Source organism: Limulus polyphemus, unplaced genomic scaffold (assembly GCF_000517525.1).
Source record: "Limulus polyphemus unplaced genomic scaffold, Limulus_polyphemus-2.1.2 Scaffold4792, whole genome shotgun sequence".
In the NCBI taxonomy this organism is placed as follows: domain Eukaryota; kingdom Metazoa; phylum Arthropoda; class Merostomata; order Xiphosura; family Limulidae; genus Limulus; species Limulus polyphemus.
In genome coordinates this window covers 24,986-37,737 of record NW_013670402.1, presented here as the reverse complement: position 1 = coordinate 37,737, position 12,752 = coordinate 24,986, and the positions used below count along the sequence as shown (strand labels likewise).

Below are 12,752 nucleotides of genomic sequence, written 5' to 3'. Positions count from 1 at the left end.
CACGGTATAATTCACGTAGTGGTAATCCAACATAACGGTATACTACATGTAAGGGTAATCCAACATAACGGTATACTACATGTAAGCGTAATCTAACATAACGGTATGCTACATGTAAGGGTAATCAACATAACGGTATACTACATGTAAGCGTAATTAACATAACGGTATACTACATGCAAGGGTAATCCAACATAACGGTATACTACATGTAAGGGTAATATAACATAACGGTATAATTCGCGTAGGGGTAATTCAACAAAACGGTATACTACATGTAAGGATAATCCAACATAACAGTATAAGTTGCGTAGGGGTAATCCAACATCACGGTATAATTCATGTAGTGGTAATCCAACATAACGGTATTCTACATGTAAGGATATTATAACATAACGGTATTTACATGTAAGCGTAATCCAACATCATGGTATAATTCACGTAGGGGTAATTCAACAAAACGGTCTGATACATGTAGGGGTAATCCAACCTAATGGTATACTACATGTAGGGGTAATCTAACCTAATGGTATAGTATATGTAAGGGTAATCCAACATAACGGTATAATTCACGTAGGGTTAATTCAACAAAACGGTCTGGTACATGTAGGGGTAATCCAACCTAATGGTATAGTACATGTAGGGGTAATCCAACCTAATGGTATACTACATGTAAGTATAATCCAACCTAACGGTATACCACATGTAAGTAATATGACGGACATATGTCGACCCTTAGTGAATCTTGTATTATCTTCCTCAAATACTACTCGAGTGGTTTATATGACGGACATAATTCGACCCTTAGAAATCTTGTATTATCTTCCTTAAATACTACTTGAGTGGTTTATAGGGCGGACATATGTCGACCTTTAGAGAATCTTGTATTATCTTCCTTAAATACTACTCGAGTGGTTTATAGGGCGGACATATGTCGATATTTAAAGAGGACGACAAGTAGTTCACTAAAGGGTATTGGCTTTAGACAACGTTGTTGGAAGTTAGTTAAGTGGTCTTTAGTTTTAGGTGTAATTTGCAGGAGATATTCTAAACGTCATGTTTCGTGGAGAATTTGACTGTCCATTAATATTGACTTCTGATTGGACCCAGCTACATACATAAATCAGAACTAGAAATCAACCCTGATGAACCATTATGCTGGGATATACTTACATGTACTATACCATTAGGTTGGATTATACTTACATGTAGTATACCATTAGGTTGGATTACCCCTACATGTACTATACCATTAGGTTGGATTATACTTACATGTACTATACCATTAGGTTGGATTATACTTACATGTAGTATACCATTAGGTTGGATTACCCCTACATGTACTATACCATTAGGTTGGATTATACTTACATGTACTATACCATTAGGTTGGATTATACTTACATGTAGTATACCATTAAGTTGGATTTCCCCTACATGTAGTATACCATTAGGTTGGATTATACTTACATGTAGTATACCGTTAGGTTGGATTATACTTACATGTAGTATACCATTAGGTTGGATTATACTTACATGTGGTATACCGTTAGGTTGGATTAACTACTGAGTGGTTGGACATAATTCGACCCTTAGAGAATCTTGTATTATCTTCCTTAAATGCCCTATAAACCACTCAAGTAGTATTTAAGGAAGATAATACAAGATTCTCTAAGGGTCGAATTATGTCCGTCATATAGACCACTCAAGTAGTATTTAAGGAAGATAATACAAGATTCTCTAAGGATCGACATATGTCCGTCATATAAACCACTCAGGTAGTATTTAAGGAAGATAATACAAGATTCTCTAAGGATCGACATATGTCCGTCATATAAACCACTCAGGTAGTATTTGAGGAAGATAATACAAGATTCTCTAAGTGTTGAACTATGTCCAATAAACAACGGATGTAGACTTTAAGGAAGATACTACAAGATTCTTTAAGCATCGACCCATGTCTTTCCCGGAGATGATGTCGAGGCTGAGACAAACCAATAAAAAAGCATTAGCCTATCAGATTTCGATTGTGTAGTCAATATTTTACTTGGCAGACTACATTTCTGCAAATACTCAATTAATGCCTTTCACGCTTATGTTCGGACATAGCTGTTTTTTGTTACAAACATATCTATCAGTTCGTATACATGGATATGCTTTGCCCAGTAAACATAATCTATTTAATTCAGTGTGAACATCAAAAACAATAATTCCACTCAGTACAATTACGAATACACACCACAAAGAAATGTGCAATAATTTTTTTTGGGTAATGACTTAAACTATATGACACTGATATTCATCTGACATGCAATTGATATTTATTGGACAACAATTAAAGCCATTTTCAATGAATTTGAAGTAACAAAATGTAATTTAAGTGCAACCAACAATGGTTTATGTTTTTAATTAGAGGCCAACACGAAACACGTCTCCGCCACGCAATCCCATCATGGCCAATTTTGAAATCAGAAAAACTGAAAACTGTCTATATCACTCCTTGAAACTTGCAAGAAGATACCATTGTACTAATTCCCACGTAAGTTGGTTGACATACACATGAATAGTTCACGAAAAGCCCAAACTGTAGTTTTCTCGCTGAAAAATTCAAAAATTGTCTACATCTCTCTTTGGGACCTGAAAATAATATCTTTGTACGAAATTGGTCGAAACAAGGCTAAGTAATAGACCAAAACCTCTAAAATTATGAGTTGATTTAACCTTTACACCCCTCCCCCCAAATGACCAAAAATTAGCATATCCCACATTTTTGTATGCACATGTACGGTACCTGTAAAAACAGTACCTTTGTAACAAATCCCATGGGCGCATAGAAATTTATATTTGTACTAATTTTCATCTTGACTGCTGTAAATATGACCAAACAGGAGCCAAAAATATACATTTTTAAGTTGTTAGACTTTTGCCTCCATAAAATCCTTAAGAATGCTTAAGTCTCTCAGTACACCGGGGGTCCACATGGACGACTTCCTCGCTTTTGTATTTTTTAGATAATCATTACAAATTTATATCAATTCATGTAAGTGTAAAGCAAATCCCTGGCTCAATATGACACTGTTCCAGACGTATCTGTTTAAATAAACTTATATAGGCTATTGAAGAGAATAATCCAGCAAAGTAGTACAGTACTGTCAGTATCATCTGGTCTGTTTGTTTATAATATCATTTTGGTATCATGTACGCACATCTCATTCCTCAACAAGTGTTCTCTATGATGACTGCTTATAATGACCCATTTTATAGAAACCTCGTTTGATAAGTGTTGTAAATAACCTGCTTATTGGATTTTCAAACCACAGCCTACCATAAGGATAAATTTGTGTTGAGGTCTGGTCGGACCCAAGTGACCACAACGTACACTTTGAGTTGAATTTTGCAATATTGTGGTAATCCCATCATATATTGGTGGATAATAACTTAGATATCAGAGTATAATAAAACTTCGTCGTCATTTTTTTATACTACTTGTATAAGGAATGGTTTAATACTGCTTATTTGTATACTTAGGTACAACGTAATTTGGTAGTTTCTTGATTTGTCAACATATTTCCTCTAGAATATATATATATGTATATATATATATGTTGTTCACATTGTATGCTAACCCTAATAGAAGTTGTAATGCAATTGGTTTTTGGAATTTCAATCCAGAGCATACTATAAAGTTAATTTTGTGCTGGGGTCCCATTGGACCCCAGGTGTTCCACAACATAATTTTTCAAAGGTGAACTCATGAGAGTTGAGTAAAAAAAGTGAAAAAAAAAAAGGTGTATGGACATATTGGACAAAGGTATAACCTTACCAAGTTTCAAGTCAAGCTGAGAAATGGAGGCATAGCGGTGGATTGAAAGAAGAAACAACAGAAAAATAGTATGTCTCTACGGGAACATAATTGACAAACAGATACCTCTTAGCAACAATTAAATAAAGTTTTTATACGGATGTCGAATTGATTTATTTATCTTTGGATAATTTAATCATTGAAAAAATGTCATTTCAACACTAACAGATGACTAAAGATTAATGCAGAGGAAACATTTACCAATGAGAGCATTCATATTCCTATTGAAATGGATTTAACTGTTGATAAATGTTTATCACCAATAATGATTAATTACATGTCAAGAAAATATCCATTTATTCCATACAATTTAGAGCATTGCCATAACTTTTATTAGTTTCGGCATTTGTTTGCACATTATTAAGAAGGATAGTCTTCTTTAAAAGTGATTGTTGCATCTTAAAAACACTAAATATGAGAGAAGTCTTGGTGATATTTTTGCTCGACGTGGTCTCAGGAAACAGCCTACTTCCCCTCCCCACTAGATAAAAACCCTTTCTGTTTCTACTAATATTGAAAGGATTTAGAATATTTTCTCATGTTATGGACGAAATTTAGAAACTTTCAAACTTCTCCACGGATTTTGTTACCCTAATAGTGATGAAAGCGTTTCCAAAGCTTATAAATGAAGAGAATGGATTTTTGTAGACTGATGGCTGAGTCCTTGAGATTGTTGCCAATGCTTGGCATATGATACAAAAGGAAATAAATGAGTATTTTTCTGTGGGGACGGGGTGTTTTAATTTTGATCAGTCTGTAATACGATAGGCTGCTGGCTACCCTTTCAATTGGTTTTGCGTCGGGAGAACTATCCCGCTTCTTTCAAATTACCATCAATGATACTATTCCTTAAGCCAGATTACACTTCTAATCCTGGATGATTATCTTCCAACCAAACAGAACTACAGTTCGGATCCAGAATCCTACCCATAAGATAAATCATGTTATTGTAAGATTGGATGTTTTCACCAACAAAATCAGTGTGTAAAAGTTATTTGCAACTTCGCAAAGATGGTGTTGAGATCAAGACCAAGACTAAATCCTCATACTTTGCTCTCAAGATCCCATCTCTGATCCACGTAAATAGACTTTAAGGAAGATGCTAAAAGCATCTCTAAGTCTTTATTCACAGTGGTAAATGCTCACTGGAAAATGTACATTACGAATTGATTTTCCTCACATGCTGGGTTGACTCCTTACCATTACTCTCAGATGTAAAGATTCACTAGAAAATGTACATCAGGATGATATTTCACACACACTGTTGTCGAGTCCTTACTGTTATTCTAAGTGATAAAAGCTCACTAGAAAGTTTAATCAGGACTTGATTTTCTATACGCGCTTGTGTTTAGTCCTTCCCGTTATTTACAGTGATAAAAACTCGCTAGAAAATGTACATCAGATCCTGATTTTCCACACGTGTTCGTGTTTAGTCCTTTTTGCTATTCGCAGTCGTAAAGAGTCTATAAAAAGTGTATACCAGTCCTTAATTTTTCACACACGCTTGTGTTGAACTCTTACGGTTATTCTCAGTGGGGAAGACTCACTAGAAATTGTACATTCAGGACTGGATTTTTCATACCCACTGTAGTCGAGTCATCACCATTATTCAAAACTCAGTAGCAAGCATACACGAGGACTTGATTTTTCACACACACACACTTGTGTTGAGTCTTTACTGCTATTCAAAGTGGTAAAGACGGCTCTAAGGACTAGGCATACATCACTATATATTTTAAAGTCCATACAAATGAACCTCATTTTAATCGAAAAGGATTGTCTAGGTTAAAGAATAACTGACCAACAACCCCGACTATTTTTCTTATCCTGTCAGCAATTATCGTTAGGGGTTTAAAATGGATAGTTATATTCCACGTACGTACTTCGTCATAACTTTGACAATCGCTACTACACGGCTAATGATTTAGGGAAAGTAATAATGGCACGTTCCAATTTTTCTAGGCTACCTAGTAAACTTTCTTATCAATAAACCTGTGACAATATTATTAATTACTCTCAAAAGAGCCACCTACGACTTCTCGACATAGGCCCATTTCCGATACAAAAGAAAAAAAAGCGAATTTTTCGTGATGCATCGTTAACTTTAAAATAATCTAATTTCTAATTAACCAGACAGTTGTGAGAAACGGCCCTTTTGGGACCATTTTTCTCGAGAACATTCTAGAATAAAACAGCAATCAATGAGCAACGATCCTCATCTACGTCAAGATCTGATTATCATATATGGAGCTGTTTTCAATTAGCCACTTCTATCTATCTGGGATGCAACCAACTAGAAAGAATAGTAGCCAAGTAATAATAATAAAAGAGAAACTCTCTGCTTCCTCATGCAATAATAAATTTGTCACATTCACCAATCATAACATGGAAATCGTATTAGGCTTGTTTTCTTCGTCGATAGGCTGCCTTATAATTTCCCGTCAAGTTTGTACAATATATGAAGCAGCTGTGGCAGTAACCAGTCGCATAAGAGTGCACTTCCCCCTGTTGGTTAGACCTACATGGCTTCAGATGAGTGGGCTTCAAGTGGGGTCTGAATCGATGTGAATGTGAAAGAAAGTTGCAGCCACGTGTGGGAGATTGACGTCTGACGAGCTCGTGCATTAATCCCGTATTAGGACAGTAAAATCCATCTTTAAAACTAACTTTGTACATTATGTGTATTAAGCGAGTCAACTGGATATTACAAATACAGTGTGTTTGGAATACTATTATTATACACTCTTCTAATTCTCGATAATCCCTGAGGGACTAAATATGGAATGTAGATATTTAAATATATAACAGGCCTAATACTAATGTCTTTTATGACAAGTATAATCATGAACCACGATAGCTGTTAATAATAAGGATCGCAAGGAATTTCACAAAACCCTAATAGAACGTTCGGGCAAAACGCACCTTAAAAAGTAAAGATTCAGTTCAAACAACACTTTAAAACCTTTACTATTAACTGCTAAGGCTGAACACATATAAAAATGCACAAAAAGCATGCATGTTAGACTTACAAGGAGAAGAAAATCCGCTCAAACGGCCCATTTGTAATTCTTATTATTATTTTCTTGTCAACTTACAACAAAAATGGCTTGGTATATTGCAGCTAAACCTTTTGTGGAATACTAAATAAGGAACTGCGAAGGTTGTAGAGATATTGAAAAGTAGATTTGTTTCTTCTATATTTTACATAAGCTAAAAACGTCATAATTCTAGTGTAAACAATGTTATCATTACCCCTTGAAGTTAGCTTTCTTACACATATCTGGTGTTCTTTTAAAAGGCTTAAGTACAGGGTGAAACCGAAATTACCTGTGAATAATAGATTAACATTAGATACTCAATGTTTTGTACACTATACAATCGGTATTTTAAGAGAGCCAACCCCTGTGTTATGTATAAAGTGAAGGAGTAAAAATAAATAAATACACATGATATTACATTTTATTACACACACACTAGCAGAGACCCGCAAAACATTTCCGTCCAAATTAGTATATTTATCGTAATAGTACTTCTTTAAATATAACATTTCTAGCACAATACAAACGAATAAAATTTAGCATCAACATTATTCAAGCCTGTTCTTCTCCCGCCCGTTTCTAAAGCTGCGCACGCAGGCAAAGCTCAACATTCACTTTTGAAATGATTGACAGACACCACGGTTTGCAATATATATAAGATCATTTTACTTTACAAGTTAACGTCTCCATGTTGGCTCTCATGGTCTCGGGTCAGGTCCAGCGACCTAGACCTCGAAAATAGTGCCAAACGTCTTCTTTTTGTCTAATCAAAACAACACAAATCTCTCGGGAATGGTTCTTATGTTATATCCACTTCAAGATGCCGGGCCGATTCGTGTGGCTGCTGTAAAATACTAAGCTATAACGTTATAGTCCGAAAAACGATCCAATGGCTCCATACCTTTGAAGAACGGTTAGCTTTTCTTCACGAGCAAATGAGAGACCACATTACGAAAGGATTCAGCTATTTTTAACATTTATAATAACCTCGTAACGATCCACGTTATTATTTTATAATCAAAATCACAGTCCAAAACGTTCATCGTATCCTTCCGAATAAAGTTGTTTACCGTGTTTGAAAGTTCGTTAAACTTGTGGCTGTCCACAATTCAATGTAAGTAAATGAAATAAAAGACAAAAAAAAAAATTCATAGGGTCAAAGGTTATGATGATTTGGTTGCTTCTAGTAGTTGCCCGAAACCGAAGTCTTTTAAATCAATTTTAGTTTAGCACAAAATTAACCATTTCTTAGCTTTTTTGTTTTAATGTTAATTTTCCCAGATAGATTCTTGTGTGGATGAGCAAAGAAAAATGTGACACCGCAAAACAAAAATAACAAATAGTCTCAATTCACGTTAAGCTTAATTGCATCCCGACATTAAGTTATTATTAAGTTGTCCCAATTCACGATAGGCCTAAATACGCTCCGACATCAAATTCTCCTATTTAACGTTAGGCCAAACTGCTCCGAAATGCGGTATCCAATTTTAGTGGTTAATCGATACAGTAAGGTTTTCAACATACAGTCTGGTTGTTTTTCTTTTAACACGCAGAAAAGAGTTATAATATAAAACACTGCGCAAATACTCATGACACAGTTCACATAGTAAATGCCCCCCGGTGGCACAGCGGCATGTCTGCAGACTTACAACGCTAGAATCCGGGTTTCGATACCCGTGGTGGGCAGACCACAGATAGCTCATTGTGTAGCATTGTGCTTAATTACAAACAAACACATAGTAAAAAATACCATTATAAAAGTTTCCCAGCTTACCAAAGAGACGATCCTCAACATACAAGCGCAATAATCAAACGCTAAAGGAAGTGAAATAAAGAAGGTGGCCAACGATTGTTGTAGAATTATTATATGGACACACGAAATATAATTGTAACTTCCCCAAAATAAAATTATGTACGCGCGCACGCACACATCTTACATCTAACCTCTACACAAATCTTCATTACCCGTTACTATTTGTATTTTGAACACTATTTATAGAATCAATCTGAGTATACTAGAACTTCCCAAAACTAAAACTTTTTAAAATGTTCGTTCGAGGAGTACCAAACAAAGCATATCCGTCGAATTACATAATAAAGGGAATAAGGAAGCCTTACAAAAGGAAATTCATCTAGAAAACTACATAGTTATTCTATATAAGAACATTAATCCCTGCAGAAATATAGAGTAGATAAAGTTAAGTAGTTATAAAGAAGACAACATTACCTGGTATAGAAAACTACATAAACTACATAGTTATTCTATATAAGAACATTAATCCCTGCAGAAATATAGAGAAGATAAAGTTATGAGTTGGAAAGAAGACAACATTACCTGGTAGTTGTGACACTGTTTATATACAAAAAAGGCCTATAACATAGTGGCTGTATCACTGTATGAAGGGGACAGTGATACTGTCTTCATGGATATAGCAAATACAACAATAACCAGGTAGTAGAAAACTTATATCAATCAAAACAACATTAAAATAACAAAAACAAATGGTACAACTAAAAACGACAAAAAAACAGAAATGAACTGGTACAAATTGACTGGAACGAACTGATACAAATGAAAACAACGGACAATAACTAAAACTGAAAAAAATGTATACAAAATAAAAGAAAAAACACGGGTATAAATCAAAACGACAGAAATGAACTGGTACAAATAAAAACGGATAAAAATAGGAACAAAAAAATGTATACAAAAGAAAAGAAAAACACGGGTATAAATCAAAACGACTGAAATGAACTGGTACAAATAAAACGGATAACAATAGAAACAAAAAAATGTATATAACCCTAAAAGAAGAGAAAAACAACGGGTATATACTAAAAGAGAAAACTAATATAAATGAGAACGACAGAAAACAGTTGTTTTCTGTCATACTGACTCGCGTCAGTTGTTTTCTGTCTTACTGGCTTAAGTCAGTTGTTTTCTGTCGCATTAGCTTATATCAGCTGGTTTTAGTTGTATTCGTTTACATCAGTTGTTTTCTGTCATATTGACATAAATCATCCCCCTACTATCGTATTGACTTGCATCAGCTGTTTGGTTGTATTGGTTTACATCAGTTATTTTCTGTCGTATTGGCTCACGTCAGTTGTTTTCAGGCGTTTTGGTATACATCAGTTATTTTCTGTCGTATTGGCTTACGTCAGTTGTTTTCAGGCGTTTTGGTATACATCAGTTATTTTCTGTCGTATTGGTATACATCAGTTATTTTCTGTCGTATTGGCTCACGTCAGTTGTTTTCAGGCGTTTTGGTATACATCAGTTACTGGCTTGCGTCAGTTGTTTTCTATCACACTGGCTTGCGTCAGTTGTTTTCTGTCATACTGGCTTGCATCAGTTCTTTCTGTCATACTGGCTTGCATCAGTTCTTTTCTGTCGTACTGATTCGCGTCAGTTGTTTTCTGTCATACTGACTCGCGTCAGTTGTTTTCTATCATACTGGCTTGGGTCATGATAGAAAACTGACGCAAGCCAGTATGATAGAAAACAATTGATGCAGCCAGTATGATAGAAAACAACTGATGCAAGCCAGTACGACAGAAAACAACTGACGCAAGCCAGTACGACAGAAAACAACTGACGCAAGCCAGTACGACAGAAAACAACTGACGCAAGCCAGTACGACAGAAAACAACTGACGCAAGCCAGTACGACAGAAAACAACTGATGCAAGCTAGTACAACAGAAAACAACTGATGCATGCCAGTATGACAGAAAACAACTGATGCAAGCCAGTACGACAGAAAAGAACTGACGCAAGCCAGTACGACAGAAAAGAACTGACGCAAGCCAGTACGACAGAAAACAACTGATGCATGCCAGTACGACAGAAAACAATTGACGCAAGCCAGTACGACAGAAAACAATTGACGCAAGCCAGTACGACAGAAAACAACGGATGCAAGCCAGTACGACAGATAAGAGCTTGTAAAAACTAAAACAGAAAACAACTTTAAGTTGGCGATGAAAGTATCCCCGAGGATACTTTCATTGTATTAACCTTCCTCACTACCAAATCATTGTACATAAAGCTTAATGCAAACAGAAAATATGGCTAATTAGCACTATCTGAAACCACCCTATATAATATTGTATGTCAGGGGAAATAAAAGAAAGTGTCAGGGGAGTCATAGCAAATACACAATACCGTGAAGGTACTTCTTATCTATACATTCACTTGGTGAGTGGGGGTACCTCGATCAGAATGTTCTGATGGGCCTTGGACCGAGAAAGTTTGGAAACACGTAGTATGAGAACAGCCCAACAAATGACGATTCAGCGGAAAATGCAAACTGGGGAACTGAGACTAGCTCTCTTACTTGGGGTTCGTCTTTCCTTGATCGGTAATACAGATATATTATTGAATTAATAAACAGATAGAATTATATTATACGGCAAAATAATTGAGTGCTGTGCAATATTTTCCAACCAAGTTTACTGTATTTGTACGTAATACATATCCATGTAGTTCAAAGAGGACATCAATTGATGCTGGCTTTACATCTTTCAAATGATCTATCTCTAAAACTGAAAAAGAATGATATTTATAAAATGTACATCATGCAACAAATCCAGAAGTAGTCTCAGGTTAATCTTATAAATACCCCAACCGGCAATATCTGCAGATGTAAGATTTGCACTGTTGGGCAATCCGGCAATATTACAGTTGATTCTGCAAGTAACTGCTTACCTTAATCAGTACTTCACTTGCGGAAAATATACACAGATATAAAAGTGCACTTTGGGAAATCGAGAAACAACCACAAACTGGCTCTACTGTAACCATTAACTGAAAGTTCAGGAGACCAATAATAGGAAACACACGTTGGATCAGACAGGATAAACATCTGACAGCAAAAAATAAAATAAATTAATCAATTAAAATAAAACGTGAACATTTGATAAATAAAGGTATCGGTCTGAATTATATGGTGAAAATGAAGAATAAGGGCAAGTCTACTTGATTCAATGGAGAAAAATACAAAACTACCCAGTATATACAAGTTCAGTAGCTAGAGTGGACATCTTACCTTACAACACTTCGAAGTGTCTTCCCACGACCCCTTTTTCTTCTTCTATTGTTTCTCCGCCTGCGTTTTCGAGGTTGTTGTTGCAAAAATGCTTGAAAATTTCCTTTCCATAACTTCTCTAAGATGAAGTTACCCGTGATAGGGTGGGGTGGAGGTGTGGGTCGGGGTCTCTGGCGACGGCTCCTAGGCGTGAAAGGAAGACCAGTTCTAACGACAAGACGACGAGTCGCCTCTATCCACATCGCGTAATGTAAACTATCCCGATTCATTGTGCTTCTTGATTGTGCACAGAGAAAATTCAGATCTATAAGTCTCAAGTTCAGAAGGATCAAGTTAGATTCGAAATGCTGGACCACGAGTAGACCCGGTATAATTTATACTGGTACACTATTCACGTGGAGCCGCTGACGGCTGTACCGAGAGGTTCAGCTGAACAGGCTAGGAGTATCCGGAGCTCTTACCGACATCTTTTATTACAGACTAACAGCTAGGACAATACACATATAACAAAACAGATGTAGTAACTCTACCTGGAAGACGAAATTTTGAGCAGAATCATAAAACTGAGCAGCAGCAGAGTTGTTGAACACAACCAGTAGCTACAAACTCAGTGACTGTTCAACAGAGAAATGAAACATTGTTTCTGTTTCTCTGTCGCTAACGTTAACTTTACTAATAGAGTAATAACTTTTTTTTAAATCATCAATTTAAGACCGAGTTCCAAATTATATCCACACCTGCGCACTGGAAGACCTTGCACTAGCTTAAAGGCACAGCTGGACACTTGACCACAGAGAAGCTTG

The 12,752-nt window shown here is 35.9% G+C and overlaps 1 protein-coding gene across 3 annotated transcripts in view; it reads right to left on the bottom strand.

The window, feature by feature from the left end:
- The window catches only part of LOC106471691 (serine/arginine repetitive matrix protein 2-like), a 53,908-nt gene extending 41,469 nt beyond the window's left edge, over window positions 1-12,439 (bottom strand). The window contains exon 1 of one of the 3 annotated variants that reach the window (XM_022400303.1): window positions 11,950-12,439. In XM_022400303.1, coding sequence (XP_022256011.1) covers window positions 11,950-12,218 — 269 coding nt within the window. In that variant the 5' untranslated portion in view covers window positions 12,219-12,439. The remainder of the gene's footprint in view (window positions 1-11,949) is intronic. The other 2 variants (XM_013932308.2, XM_013932309.2) reach the window with 2 other exon arrangements.
- Between the last annotated feature and the right edge of the window lie 313 nt (window positions 12,440-12,752).